At 44.2% G+C, this 15,255-nt stretch overlaps 2 protein-coding genes across 7 annotated transcripts in view; both read left to right on the top strand.

The window, feature by feature from the left end:
• The window catches only part of LOC133064859 (E3 SUMO-protein ligase RanBP2-like), a 58,694-nt gene extending 51,492 nt beyond the window's left edge, over window positions 1–7,202 (top strand). For both annotated transcript variants that reach the window (XM_061155359.1, XM_061155360.1), the window contains exons 24-29: window positions 440–644; window positions 1,479–1,580; window positions 4,743–4,888; window positions 5,609–5,882; window positions 6,008–6,342; window positions 6,691–7,202. In XM_061155359.1, the coding sequence (XP_061011342.1) occupies window positions 440–644; window positions 1,479–1,580; window positions 4,743–4,888; window positions 5,609–5,882; window positions 6,008–6,342; window positions 6,691–6,996 (1,368 nt within the window). In that variant the 3' untranslated portion in view covers window positions 6,997–7,202. The remainder of the gene's footprint in view (window positions 1–439; window positions 645–1,478; window positions 1,581–4,742; window positions 4,889–5,608; window positions 5,883–6,007; window positions 6,343–6,690) is intronic.
• Window positions 7,203–9,162: 1,960 nt separating this feature from the next.
• CCDC138 (coiled-coil domain containing 138) overlaps window positions 9,163–15,255 on the top strand; it is a 33,772-nt gene continuing 27,679 nt past the window's right edge. For all 5 annotated transcript variants that reach the window (XR_009694748.1, XM_061155361.1, XM_061155362.1 and 2 more), the window contains exons 1-5: window positions 9,163–9,255; window positions 9,670–9,727; window positions 10,074–10,190; window positions 12,676–12,798; window positions 14,683–14,870. Coding sequence is in view for 4 of the 5 variants with exons in the window: in XM_061155361.1 (XP_061011344.1) it covers window positions 9,163–9,255; window positions 9,670–9,727; window positions 10,074–10,190; window positions 12,676–12,798; window positions 14,683–14,870 (579 nt within the window). In the remaining variant the exon portion in view is untranslated. The remainder of the gene's footprint in view (window positions 9,256–9,669; window positions 9,728–10,073; window positions 10,191–12,675; window positions 12,799–14,682; window positions 14,871–15,255) is intronic.

Raw genomic sequence — 15,255 nt, forward strand, 5'->3', positions numbered from 1 at the left:
CAGCACCAGCAGGAGCAACTACGGGGGGCAGTTGGCTCAGGCCAGTGCCTCTTCAGGTTCCTGCTGTGGCTTGTGGACCTGGATGGGCTGGCCCCTGGAGGCTGAGGTATTCATGGTCTCATCCCCAGACCTGGCTGCCTCATGCATCTCAGCCAGTGTTCCTCTCTGGTAGACTTCACATTGCTTCATGTCTCAAGATTCTTGGTCCTCCTGCTCCCATCCACTTCCCAGCAACTTCTGCTCGCTTTGTCCTTTTCAGTGTAGTTGAGTTGCAGGTGCCAGAGAGACTGGAGGTACGGTAACATGGTGTAGAGAAAAGTATGCTTACTCCACTTTGTCCAGAACTCCATGTCATCTGCTTATTGTACAATAAGAGTATGCGATCCTTTTTGTCACTCAGTATTTAATGGCATAGTTATTTGTTATTTTCTCTTTGCAGAAATCCCAGGACAAGAACATAGCTAGCTCAGCCGATGGTATGTGTACAGATGACACTAAAGTGACTGTGCCATTTTTGTGTAAATCTGAAGAGCCAGAGTTTACTACCAAATCTGTTAGTTCACCATCAGTTTCTTCTGGAACTGTTGACAAACCTGTGGATTTATCTACTAGAAAGGAAAATGATGGAGATTCTACAAGCCAAGGTAAAATTTGGTGTATGTTTATAGCAACCTTGTAGGCATGAATTTCTGGATAAGGTACACCTGTGGTTCTGAGATGATACTTTCGAATGTACATCCAGGAATTCCCTTTCTTAAACTGAGATGTACAAAGAGGCATGTTGCTGCTGCTGCTAAGTCACTTCAGTTGTGTCCGACTCTGTGCGACCCCATAGATGGCAGCCCACCAGGCACCCCCGTCCCTGGGATTCTCCAGGCAAGAATACCGGAGTGGGTTGCCATTTTCTTCTCCAATGCATGAAAATGAAAAGTGAAAGTGAAGTCGCTCAGTCATGTCTGATTCTCAGCGACCCCATGGACTGCAGCCTACCAGGCTCCTCCATCCATGGGATTTTCCAGGCAAGAGTACTGGAGTGGGTTGCCATTGCCTTCTCCACAAAGGGGCATGAGAGAATTCAATTCTCTTAGCGAACACAGAATCTTTACATAGATATTTCCTGAAATCCTTCTTGGAATGAATGTTTGTTTTGATGATACTAGACCATGTGAAGCAGAAGTTGTGTAGCTCTGTGTCTGACTTAGTATAGATCTACATCTCATTTTTTTAAAATGATTTTGAACATGCTGCTTCTGGTGTATTGTTCATTGAGAATAGTACCTGTAAACTTGTAAGTTTTCTTCAGAGAAATAACTAGATTAAAAATACTCCTTACTCCACCCCACTGCATCAGTAGTATAGCAGGTCCTACGCCCTTCCCAGCATATACACATACACCCCTTCCCTTTGGGTCCTGGGTAAATCTTTGATGTTCGACATATGTTAAATGAAATATTAAATTGCTCTTTCCCTTTTGCCAGTGGAAAGCAAAACAGTTGCATTTGGATTCGGAAGTGGCACAGGGCTGTCATTTGCGGACTTGGCTTCCAGTAACTCTGGGGATTTTGCTTTTGGATCCAAAGGTAAGATTAGGAGAAGAGGAGGCTTCAGTGACTGTGTTACAGAAGTGGGCACCCCTGGAGGGTGAGTCCTTTGTTGCACGGTTGTTGCTCACCTGGCCATGTCTTTCCTGGCCCTTCCCTCCAGATGTCTAGTGTTTTTTTAAAGGAAGGGCTTCTATTTTACTATTACTTTTACTATTATTAATATAACCATGAGAATTTTCTCTTAATTCATTGTAACTTGTGCTAGTCTTGCCCATCCTGAAATGCAGAACCCTCCCTCCAGTTTTGGAGTAACTTTGGGATTGTTCTTCTAGTTACACTTTTGATTTGCTAATATTTCAAGATGTGCATCTGTAATTTTTAAGAAGATGACTTTGAAGTTTTCTATTTTTGCATTATCCTTGACTGTATTTTTTTATACAAGGGTTGTGCTAATTTATAACTGGTGAGCTTTCCCATCTTTTCCAGTGGTTTTTCTAAGTTTTGGTCTGTTTTGGTATCATCTGTAGAAAGTAATCCTTTTCCTTGTTTTATGGCATACTGTATTTTCCTAAATATCTTTCATATAACAAATTATAGCACCACCTAAATTGAACTGATGCTTGATCTGTGGAATAAATTTTATTGAAGATATATACTTACATGATTAATTCAAAATAGTGTTATTCCATCTCACATATTTTACTTGTTTCACAGTTCCATCGTTTACAGAAACATATATAAAGCTTTAAGAAATTACCTTCAGATGTTGTGTTACTTTGGCATTCATAGCTTCATTGAAGTCACATTGCTTTATTTTTAATTTATTTAGTAGCTTGAAGTCACAGGATAATAGGTCAGCAAATACAGCAATAGAGTGGGTACAATTATCCACCAATGAAAAGCCAGATAAAAGCTGATGTGTCAGGTTGCTTGATACTCTGTCAGTGTTGTGCAGTAAAGTTGACATAGGGACAGCTCCAGATCTGTGTGGGAAGCTTGCCCTGAGTTACCTGCTGATTCAGTGATATTATCCACCAAGCTCTTTTTTCCAAGCTACACCTTTTAGTTTGTGTCCTTAGATCTGTGCTTTTTAGGAATTTGTGCTTTATCTTTTCAAAGAAGTAGCTTTTGGTTTTATCAGTTCTCCTTTTGTTTTTTAATTTATCTCCAGATTTGTCATTACTTTCCTTTAAATTATGATTAGTTTTCTTGTGTATTGAATGTCTACTTTAATGTGCTAATAATATAAGCATAGAATAGTGTTTTGAAACTGTAGATCCCCTGGAATCCATTTCATATATTTTCATGGGAGAGTTTTCACACTTGTAAATTTTTACTACTTTAGCCTTTGATTAAGAGCTTGTAGGTTTTAAATTTTTTTTTTAAAGGTCAGTTTCATCAGCATGATTTTTTGTTTCTTAAACATATTTCTGACCTTGTGTGGACTTTTTGATCTTAAACTTTTTGTTTTGGTTGGTTTTAAGCCTAGAGGAGTCTTTTCTTTCTCCTCTTCTATTATGTGTTATTTCTGTGGTGATTGCTTTTTCTTCATCTATTGACTTTATTTTTGTTTCACTTTCTTTTGTTCCTTTTCTATTTCTCCTGAAAGTCATCTTCACACAGGTCTGCCAGTCACTCTGTGTCTTTTCTGTAATATCTCATACGGAAACTCCTAAGAGAAAATAAGAAACAGCTGTTTATCTGCTGCTTCCCTGTGCCTCTGACTGACATTTTATCATATTTCCTTGGGATTTTGTAATGTTTCCATTAAACCCAGAGTGGAAGCGTCCTAGGTATTGCTGCCTAGAATACAGTTGTTGATTACTGACAGACTTATCTTTATACTTTTACTGAATAAATTCTTTTTCCTGCCCCTTTAAAGCAGTGGTTTTCAATTCTCTGCTTCATATTAGAATTCCTGGGAGCTTTTTAAAGTTTGGGAGGGGTGGAACACTTGATAGGTTATGTTGGGCTCTAGGTGTGGGACCCAGGCACTGGTGTTTCATAGGAGCTGTTGGTGTGATTTTAATATGCACCCAATGTTAAGAACCATTGCTTTAGAGGAATTTTGAGATTTTCTGCCATACGTCTCAGGGTATTGGGATAACTGAAAATTTTTTTCTGCTTGGGAGTTCCTGAATTAAGTTCTTTTCGAGCCCTACACCTATGAATCAACTAGGTCTGTGCTTACTATCCTCAGGAAGCCCCCACACAATCTGGGATGGTGCTTTTGTTTCAGCATTCGTTTGCTATTTATTTGTACGACTTTTTTTTTTTTCCTGTTTTTTTTTTCTCCCCATAAACCTGTCTTAGAAGAATTTACTGTTCCATTAGACACTCATTTTGTTCTTTCTTCAAGGTGCTGAGTTTTTAACTGATATGTGACAATTTTTGCCTTCTCCCGAGTTTTTGTATCAGATGTAGGATTAGAGAGCAGTGGTTTGTCAGTCAGCAAAGCGATGAAGAGTTGAGAGGTTTCTTTCTTCTAAGATGGTGGGGAATGTATTAATATTAGCAGGCTGGGTTGTCACAGTTGAGATGTGGAAAAAACAGCATTTAGTGTTCACCTTCTCTAGGGTTTGAGGGAGAGAAAAGTCTTTGTTCCTCTGCATAGGAGTGGGGAGCCTTTTCACCCATTAAGCCTGGTGTTGCTTGAGAGAGGGTGGGGTGGGGGTGGCATCAGTGAGCTGCTCCTGGGGCCACCAGTGCCACCTGGGCAAGAAGTTGAAGCTCTCACTCCAGTTACCTTAGAAAAGAGCTGAGGTGGAGAAGTTACCAACTTGTATTCAATCTGCTTTGAAAGTAGCAGATTTGGCCTCTTGGAGAACATTTTTAGGCACTAAAGTTACTTTTTTCATGTGATAGAATGTTTTATGAAATAAACTACCCTTGGAGCTGAGCTGGGTTTTCAGGTTTCAAAGGATGTACTTTGAATGAAGAACCTGCTTATTACTGAAAGTTCAGTGTCACGAAGACCTAAGGCTTAGGCAACCCTGTCTGTACACCCAGGCATAAATGTTACTACACATCCTTTGTGCTCACTGCTTAAGCTTAACTTGCCAGAATACAGTTTTAAGCATTTTAATTAGAAGTCTGTCACATCGTTGGAAATTAGATTCATTCATAAAGTACTCTAATGGGAATTAAAAGCTTATTAAAATAGATATCACTGTTTAAATATCCTAATTTATTCATCAGATAAAAATTTCCAGTGGGCAAATACTGGAGCAGCGGTGTTTGGATCACAGTCAACCAGTAAAGTTGGCGAAGCTGAAGATGGTAGTGATGAAGAGGTAGTTCATAATGAAGATATCCATTTTGAACCAATAGTGTCACTACCAGAGGTAAATATTAAAGAGTAAAAACCTTATACTAACTAACTTCACTTTTTTTTTTTTTTTTCTTCTAACTTCACATTTTAAAACTTAAAACTTGACATGGGCTTGATTTGTAGGGCTGACCTTTGTTTGACCAACTTCTTTCAGAACATTGACTGTTGCAAATGGAAGCTTTTTATTGCAAGTTCAATCTTAAAATGTAAATCGTCCTTGTAAAAAAATTTACATACAAATGTTATTTGGTAAATTCTGTGTGAAATTGTTGGGAAGAATTTAATTTTTTCCTGTTAGTTTTTAATAACATAATTGAAGGGGCAAAAAATTAAAAACCCATTTAAGCTCACATTTGCCACAGTCCTTTCAATAAAAAGTATATTGTACTTTTTCTAGACAAGAATGTTATTTTAGGCAAATTATTTTTAACAGTTTCAGCCTCAATCAGTAGATAGTATTTTTCTCGAAGAACAAGATTTTTTTTTAAACCTCTTCTTCCTATAAAAGATTGTATTTGACTTCCAAAAAGAGGAAGAATGTTAATAAGTACAAAGAAAACATTTAATGACAAATCTTTCCTGCCTCATCCACATCTGCTGTATTAGTAACCCTAGGATGTTAACTCTTTTCAAATTCTGTTCATGTCAGTGTGTTAAGGAATTTGGATCTTTGGAATTTGTTAAGAGTATGTTATAAGTAGCAGCTTATAGGTAATTTCATCTCCTGTCACAGGTAGAAGTAAAATCTGGAGAAGAAGATGAAGAAATTTTATTTAAAGAGAGAGCCAAACTTTACAGGTGGGATCGAGAGGCCAGTCAGTGGAAGGAGCGTGGGGTTGGAGACATGAAGATCCTCTGGCACACTGTGAAGAATTACTACCGGATTCTGATGAGAAGAGACCAGGTGTTCAAAGTGTGTGCGAACCACGTCATCACCAAGACGATGGAACTGAAACCCTTGAATGTTTCCAACAACGCTTTAGTTTGGACTGCCTCAGATTATGCTGGTGAGCTCTGCACTCAGTGATACTTTCTAGTTTTTTTACTTTTCTACATTGACAACAAATATATAAAACAATTTTTTAACAGTTATTTTAACACTGAGGTCACTGTGTTGTTTGTTGTTTAACAGACGGAGAAGCCAAAGTGGAACAGCTTGCAGTGAGATTTAAAACTAAAGAAATGGCTGATTGTTTCAAGAAAAAATTTGAAGAATGTCAACAGAATTTATTGAAACCCCAGAAAGGACAGTTATCACTGACAGCAGAGTTCTCAAAGGAGACAAATCCTGTGGTGTTTTTTGACATTTGTGCAGATGATGAGCCCCTGGGACGTATAACCATGGAATTATTTTCAAACATTGTTCCTAAAACTGCTGAGAACTTCAGAGCACTGTGTACTGGAGAGAAGGGCTTTGGTTTCAAGAGCTCCATATTTCACAGAGTGATTCCAGATTTTGTTTGCCAAGTAAGTCTTTAAGTGTGCATCACAATAGGGTTTAGACAAGTGTGAGTGTGGGAAATCTGAGTGTTTTTCCTTACCTGTAATTGTAGACTTTAGCTTTTCCACACCTCCAGCTTCTATCCCCACAAGAACTTGCAGCCTAAAAGCGTTCATATTTCTAATGCCTTGAACCTGATAGAAATTAAGGGTGGGAAAAGATCTTTTCATTTTTGTTTCCTTTCACAGATTTCTTAGTTTTCAAACTACATTCTCAGAGAAGCTGGGTATTTAGGACCTACCCTTCAGTGGTTAGTTCTGTATGTATTTTAATGTTTTATTTGGGATTCCTGTTAATTGAAATCTTTTTTTCAGGGGGGAGATATCACAAAACATGATGGAACAGGAGGACGGTCTATTTATGGAGATAAATTTGAAGATGAAAATTTTGATGTGAAACATACAGGTCCTGGTTTACTATCGATGGCCAGTCGAGGCCAGAACGCCAATAATTCTCAATTTTTCATAATACTGAAAAAAGCAGAACATTTGGACTTTAAGCATGTAGTATTTGGGTTTGTTAAAGATGGTATGGATACTGTGAAAAAGATTGAATCATTTGGTTCTCCTCAAGGGTCTGTTAGTCGAAGAATTATCATCACAGAATGTGGACAGATATAAAATCATTGTTTTCCATAGTAAATTTTACCTGTATAAAAGTTGAATTGAGGCCTAGCTGTTTTGACAACATGGTAATTATGTTCAGCTTTTGAAAATGGACGTTTCCAATGTACAAATGTAAAATTGCAGCTTATAGCTGTTGTCACTTTCTAATGTGTTATAATTGACCTTGCATGGTGTGAAATAAAAGTTTAAACACTGGTGTATTTTCAGGTGTACTTGTGTTTATGTACTCCTGACATATTTGTATTAAAATGGAATACTAATCTTGTTAAAAGCAATAGACCTTCTCAAACTATTGAAAGAATATGATATATGCAATTTAATTTTAGTTCCTTTTAAGATATTAGACTTCCTGCATGGATATACTTACTATTTGAATAAAGGGACCATGACTTGGATAATTTTTATTTCAGATTTGGACTATATTTGGTAATTTTAACTATTGGTGTGTTCAGTTATGAACAGAGATTCACTTGTAAATGGGTAGAGCCACAAAGGGCAGAGACTTAACCAAAGTGCTCTTCTATAAATTCTTGCACCTCCTGTATAGTTAAATTATCTTTTAAGCAGAGTACCTTCTTTCCTTAAAATGATATGTAGCTTCCTGTGCCCTTTCAACGGTATTAAATTAATTTTTACATTTTAAGTTGAGTAATTAGATTTTTAAAAAAACCTTTCTGTCATCTGTTTCTACTACCTCAAACTGCATTGGTTCTGATAGAACTTGAATTTTTCCTTGCAGTTATTGTGATAAAGTATGAGTATTTTAAACAGGTCTATACCATGTTCTTTGGTTAAAAATTTGCTTTATACTAGATTGTTGCAGTACCTTTTTCTGGTGAATTTTGTAGCAAAAATAAAGTGACAATTGTTAACAGCCATGATATTTAAAAAATTCATTACTTGTGCATCTAATCGTTTGTTCATTCTGGAACCAAAGAGAGAATAATTAAATATCTGTAAACTCAGACTGCCACCTAATTACCAGAGCTCCCAAGGAAAGAACTGTTTTCAAGGGGGGTATATACTGAACACTTACTTGGAAATAGATAGTGGAAAAAGTTGGACAAGAGGGACGCTCTCGTCAGCTTACTCAGTGTAGGACCTTGGAGTCCCCCGAGCACGTTGTGCACGTCGCAGGCCCTGCCGGAGTTGCAGGGCTCTCTCGCGCTGTTTGGGGTCTGGAGACAGGCTGTCCTGGGCCAGCACCTGCTCAACGCCCGAGGTGGGGTCCGCGTGCGGGGCGCGATGGACTCCCTGACCCCCGACTCTGTGTGTCTGTGTGTCTGTGTGTGTCTCTGTGTCTGTATGTGTGTGTGTGTGTTGCGGGGCTGGTGGGGCGAGGGGGTGGTGCGTGCGCGGTGGACTCCCTGACCCCCGACTGTGTGTGTGTGTCTGTGTGTGTGTGTGAGAGAGTCTGTGTCTGTGTCTCTGTGTGTCTGTGTGTGTGTTGCGGGGCTGGTGGGGCGGGGGGGTGGTGCGTGCGCGGTGGACTCCCTGACCCCCGACTGTGTGTGTGTGTCTGTGTGTGTGTGTGTCTGTCTGTGTGTGTGTGTGTGTGTTGCGGGGCTGGTGGGGCGGGGGGGTGGTGCGTGCGCGCCGGTCCTGAGGGCTCCGCTTCTCCGTGGTTCCGTGGTTTCGGGGCGCGTCCCGGGTGACAGCAGGCGCCTGGGGGCTTCTGGGCTACGGGGGACTCCGAGGCGCCCTGAACCATTACAGCTGTGGACCCAGGTTTGGAAACGAATGCTCAGGCCGAAACCAACTTCTCCAGCCAGGACAAGTCTGAGCTGCGTACGAGAAAGATGCACCCGGATGGCGCCTCGACCCGACCCCAGCGGAACGCCCGCGCCCCTCAGGAAGGAAAGGAAACGATGACCCCGCGCGCCAGCTCGCATCTTGCCCCCACGGGCCGCAAACACGTACAGACGCCCGCAACCGGGCCCAACCGCGTTCGCGCCGACGGCATGCGGGAGCCCGGGTGTACGCGCGTCGTAACACGCATCTGCAACGCCCGCCCCTCCACTAGTCCGAGCTCTGTTCCCCAGGAAACTCGAGTCAGAGTCCCTACCGGGGGCGGGGCATGTCGTGCGTCACGGCGCATGTTCTCCGCGCAGCCCCGCCCCGCCGCGCGCTGTTGCCAAGGAGACGACGTCGGTCGTGGCCATGGAGCCGAGGGTCGTGAAGCCGCCGGGGCAAGATCTGGTGGTGGAGCGCCTCAAAAGCCGCTACGGCCTGAGGGGCGGCTGCCTCGGCGAGGTGAGGCCCGGCCCTGCCAGGTTCGCGGGTCGCCGGATATGCGGGTTGGAGCGTGGGCGCGAGGCGGGACCCCTGACGGCGGCGGGCTGGGAGCGGGCTCCCGGCGGGCACGCGCGTCAGAGGATCGATGCGCGTCACCGCGGGAACAGGCGTTCGCGTAGACTTGGGTGAGGATCTGAGTTGCGTCAGTCCCGGCGCTGGGCGGTGAGTCCGAGCCGGTTTCACGCCGCAGGTGCTGGGGCCCGGTGCCCCAAGGTGCCCGGTGGGTCCGTGGGGGCCGCTCCTGTGCCGGGGCCCGGCGTGCCTGATGGGCGGCGAGAGGGGGCGCCGCGCGGGGCCGGGGTTTCAGGAGTCGGAGGGGACAGGGGCCAGGGGACTGACCCTCCCCGGTCACCTCTCCATCCTCTCTTCCAGCCGGGGCGCCGGCGGCCGGACGTGGCGGAGCGGCGGCGGCGGCCTCCCCGCACCCCAGGTAGGGCGGCGGCTGGGTTGTTTGTTCCCCGCAGGCCGCAGGTGTAGGTAGTTTATCATGTGAATTCAATTCTTAGAGCTCATCAGAGGGAGAAGTACTGTGTTGAGCCCTCGGGGACTTGGCCTGCCGCCTGGGTCTTTCGGTTCCGACGCGGAACAGGGTCATCGGCACCGGGTCGATGCCGGGATCGCGTGCGGGGTGGGGACGGGGGAGGCGATGAACTACACGCTGTTTGACCAGCGGCTCGGAGGCCAGTCTGCTGGAAGCTCGTGTACCACGCCGAGAACGAGGTGGTCGGTGCCGGACCTTACCGAGCCGCCTCGGCTGCCTTCCCTCCTGTTCACAGAGGATTTGGACATCTTCTCCTGTGGAGATAAAGTCGGTCCGACGTTGAGATGTTTCTCTGACGAGAGGAGGCGGCGCCCTGCGTCCCCCCGCGGTGTTCTCACGGTGAACTGGCAAGGTACCCCGAGTCCTGCTGGGGGTCACCCCCCGCCCCCGGGTATCGAGAAACCAAGGGGGGCGGAGGTTGCCTGGTGTGCGCCTTTCTGTGGGAGAAGGCATCCGCGGTCCGGAGCCCGCTGGGCGGTGGAGGAGACTGGGCGCTAGTTCCTGAGCATCTGATGGAACCACACGCCTAGCGTCCTGTTCGCAGATATAATGCAGGGTTATTTACACTGCAGGATAGATAGCTCTTCATCCAGGACCCAAAAGAAGGCCTTGCTCCCTTATTTATTTTTTTTTTTAATAAGGAACTAAGATAAAAATGACTACAAGTTTATTCAGCGGCAGTCGGTATGGTGTGTCTCCTGTGTGTCTCCTGCTGTGGTAAGCACTGTGCTATACCTAGGTAGCAGAGAGAGATGGAAGAGGTCAGCCCTGGGGTTGGGGCCTACAGAATATTACACCATGTGCTGCTGGGCTGTGAAGGGTCAGCAGTTTTGTGGAGGAGCTTTTACTCTGGGTAAAACCAGTGGAAGGTAAGGTGAAATAAAGTTCTAAGCTGAATATTATTAATGCCGAAAATATGTGGCAGAAAGAAGTGCTAAGGTATCAAAAGCAAACAAGCATTTTGAAGTGATGTTAAACTGTAAAGATGTGGACATATATAAAGAGAAATGTTGAGGTGATTGTGGAGAGGGAAAATGTGCCTGAAATATCTATTGTTACTGTGATTGATACCTTGGAGCTTGCATTGTTTCATTTTCTGATTATTAGTCCATGTGAGGCACTTAGAATGCTGTTCAGTACATAGAAGGGCACTCAGATGCACCACTGTTATCATTACCATCACTGCGGTCTCCTTTCGTGCTCACAGAGTCATCTAGTTGATCTGGAGTCAAGGTGTGGACATGGATGGGAGGGGACTTCCCTGGTGGTCCAGTGGTTAAGAATCCACCTTACAATGCAGGGAATGTGGGTTGGATCTCTGGTTGGGGAACTGAGATCCCCCATGCTGTGGAGCAACTGATTTCGTACACCACAACTAAGATCCGACACAGCCAAATAAATATTTTTTAAAGAAAGATGTAAACATGGGTAGTTTGATTAATGTTGTGCTTGTTGTTCAGTTGCTAAGTCATGTCCGACTCTTTGCGACCCCATGGACTGCAGCACCTCAGGCTTCTTTGTCCATCATTATCTCCCTGAGTTTGCTCAAGCTTATCTCCGTTGAGTCAGTGATACCATCCAACCATCTCATCCTCTGTTGCTCCATTCTCCTCTTGCCCTCAGTTTTTCCCAGCATCAGGGTCTTTTCCAGTGAATCAGCTTTTCACATCAGGTGGCCAGAGTATTGGAGTTTCAGCTTCAGCATCAGTCCTTCCAATGAATATTCAGATAATTTCCTTTAGGATTGACTGGTTTGATCTCCCTGCTGTCCCAAGTTTGATTATAGAGAAAGGAAACTGTGGGAAGTTATAATTATAAGTTCATGGAAATTATTTTCTCATATTGAACTGATAGTTTTATTTTCTTTAAATGGTCTGGGTATGGTTTCAAGTTGAAGCTTTAGAACTGTGAAAGGTTTTAACTTTGGACAGTTTTCCCACCAGTCCCTTGTTGTGATCTAGTGTGGAATTACAGGGCTGCCCAGCACCTGTGTCTGTCGAGTGCTTGAAAAGGGGCTCGTCTCAACTAAGTTGTACTGTAAGTAAAAAATAAACAAGGCATTTTCAAAATAGGTAAAAGAATGTAAAGTATCTTATTTTTAATATTGATTGTATGTTAAAATGATTATCTTTTAGATATATTGGATTAAATATTATACACTGTTAAAATTTCATGTCTTTTTATGTTTTTAAAGGGTCTGCTAGAATTTCTTTTTCTTTCTTTATGGCAGTGCTGCAAAGCTTCTGAGATCTTAGTTCTCAGACCAGGGACTAAATTTGGGCCCTCGGCAGTGAAAGCACAGAGTCCTAACCACTGAACTGCCAAAGAATTCCCGAAAAATTTAACTCATCTTTTGTGACTTGTAGTGTATTCCCTTTGAACAGCTGGCTCTGGAAATGCCAACATTCAGATGATCTTTTTGGAGAGAACATCTGGGATTCTAGTTCTGCTTCACCTTTTGCTCATTATGTCACCTGTCAGTTACCCTGTCAGTTATTTAACTTAAGATTCAGTTTCCCCACCTTCAACACTCGTTCTCGTAGTTGTTAAAAGAATTAGAGACACAGCGCCTGTTCGATCCACCTCACAGCAATACGGGGTCAGGAGGAAGGGTGTACTTTGCAATTGAGCATGTCTGAATGTGGGGAAGGTTCACACATGTGAGTTTTCAGCATCATGACTGATAGATTGCAGTTTTTCCTTTTCCTTTTTTAAAAATATTTACTTGTTACTTTTTTTCAATTGCTATGCTGCTAGTATTTGAAGCAGTCTCCTCTTCTTTAAATGGCTGTAGAAATCTTCCAGAATGCTGTGATTGATTTTTTTTTAAAGCCTAGATGATGAACTGGATTCTTTTCAAGATTTGAAAGAACCAGAAACAGAAGAAGAGTTCACCGGCAATGACTCTAGAGTCAGTGCCTCCAAAATAAACCAGCAGTCCTTTAGAGAGACAGACAAAGGTAAGAGAAATGCTCATTTCAGAACAGTCATTTAAACAGCAGCTCTGTCAAGTAGGGCACTAAAGCTTACCCCATAGTGGTGACCCTAGTTTTCAAGGTGTGCATTTCTTTGTCCTGGTTGCTAAGCCATGAACTGGTTGCTATGCTTGTCATTAAGTTAAAGGAGAAGAGGAAAATAAACTTCATGATTTTCCAGTAGAATTTCACACTGTCAAAGTTTATCAGAATAACTTAATAATTCATGAATATTATAATCTTTTCAGTTCTTTTTCTTGTCAGTATTTCTTAGGACGTAGGATTGTGATTATTGTTTAGTTGCTAAGTCGTGTTTGACTCATTTATGATCCCACAGACTGTAGCCCTCCAGGATCCTCTGTCCAAGAAATTTCCCAGGCAAGAATACTGAAGTGGGTTGCTATTTCCTCCTCCAGAGGATCTTCCCAACCCAGAGACTGAACCCATGTCTCCTGCATTGGGAGGCTGATTCTTTACCACTGAGCCACCTGGGATGCCCTAAGATTGTGGTGGTAGGTGACTAACCCTTACACCTTTTAGGTAAACAGGCCAGGTCGCTTGAGGCCTGGCCTCCTTCACCCTGAGTCAGCAGTTGCTCTCTGTGTACCTGGCTGCATTTGTGTGGTGGATTTTCCCACTGGAAACAACTGAGAATACAAGATGTTGTAACATATACAAAATGTTGAGTGTGTTTAAAAGTTGACAGAACTAAGGAATATTCCGGCCCGGGGCTGGTGGACTGGGAGCCTGGGGAGGCAGGCAGAGCACGGAGTGTTTCCCTGGAAGGGTGCTTGTGGAGCTGGGGAACAGGAAACAACTTTCTTTTTAAAAAATTCCTGTTTTTTATCTTGGCTCCCCCGGTCTGTCCAGCCAAGATGGGGAGTACCATGGAGACCCCCTCCTTACAGCTGGGGGCTCCTCCTTAGCTGGAGGCCAGTGCAGGTGAAAGTCACTGCTCATTGTGAGCAGAGTGTGAATGCTGACAGCACAGTGCTGGGGAGGAGCAACGCAGGAGGGCTCACCGCCACTGCTAGGGTTTCGGGGGGAGGGGGGTACTTTGGTAACTGATTTGGCATCACAGGTGGTGCTAGTGGTAAAGAACCCACCTGCCAATTCAGGAGAGTTAAGAGATGAGGGTTTGATGCTTGAGTTGGGAAGATCCCCTAGAGGAGGGCATGGCAACCCACACCAGTATTCTTGCCTGAGAATCCCACGGACAGAGGAGCCTGGTGGGCTGCAGTCCATGGGATCACAAAGAGTTGGACACACAGTTGAATGCACAGGGTAACTGCAGGAGCTCTCACCATGGCTGCCAGGAGCAAGGCTCCCCAGCCTTGGTACAGACAGTGCAGCTTGGCGGTCACAAGGTATTGTCAAAGGCTAAAGCCATGGAGGGTCGTGAACCTGCTGCCATCGTTAACACAGGAGCGCGTTATTTAACGGAGGAGGTTATAGAGATTATGTAATTATATGATTAATTACAGACATCACATAAAGTTTTAAAACAAGTAAAACAAATAGTTTTTTAAACGTCAAAGAAGTGGAGCAGTGATGAACGCTGTTTGGATTGGTGGTTAGTTTGGTGTAAGGGAACATGTCAAAGGGCATGTCTCAGGGCTCCTGAGGTAACTCTCCATCTCTTTGTCAAGGCAGTTAACCCACTCATTTTTTAAATAGTCTCAGATTTACAGAGAAGTTGCAAAAAGGCCACAGAGAATTTCTGGATGGCTTTCACCCAGATTTTCTAAATGTAAACCATTGACTGTGTGCTCCTTTTTTTCGGCATATAGCACTTGAAACATTTTAACAATACAATGAGGATATTTAAAACTGTAAACTGAGATTTTAATTTAAATTTTGTCCTCTTAGCCGATGCCTGGCCAGCTAATGTGGCCTCACGTTCAAGGAGCTGGGCTGACTATTGTAGTGATGGCAGCGACTCCCCTCCCAAGCATGTTGGCTCCCCTGCGTCCAGGGTCCCACGGAAGCCAGGCCTGCTGCCCCGTCAGGTCAGCAAGATCTATGACGAGCTGCTCCAGATTCACCAGAAGCTGCAGGTGTGGACTCAGCGCTCCCCGGATGGCAGCCAGGAAGGAGGGGACCAGAGGGAGGGACAGGTGCAGCCAGGGCTGGAGCAGACCTGAGGGTCAGTGATGCAGAAGCCGGTTCAAGGGGGACGGGGCTTGAGGCCAGACTGAAGTGCGCTGAGGAGGGTTCAGCCAACCGGGACAACGTTTTAGAGAAGTTTTTCCAGGTGGGAGGCCAAGGAATTGGAAGCCCAGCCTCCCTTTGTAAGGCCACGGCCTCACCCTGTCTGTTCTGCTCGGCAGCTGTGGGAGCTGATGGGCTTTAGGGGAGGCTGGAGGAGGCTCGCATGGCTGTGGGGATATAGGGGACATGAGAGGATTTCTGGGCTCCACTGGAGCCTGCTCTGCTGATTGG

Source organism: Dama dama, chromosome 11, assembly GCF_033118175.1.
Source record: "Dama dama isolate Ldn47 chromosome 11, ASM3311817v1, whole genome shotgun sequence".
Lineage (NCBI taxonomy): Eukaryota > Metazoa > Chordata > Mammalia > Artiodactyla > Cervidae > Dama > Dama dama.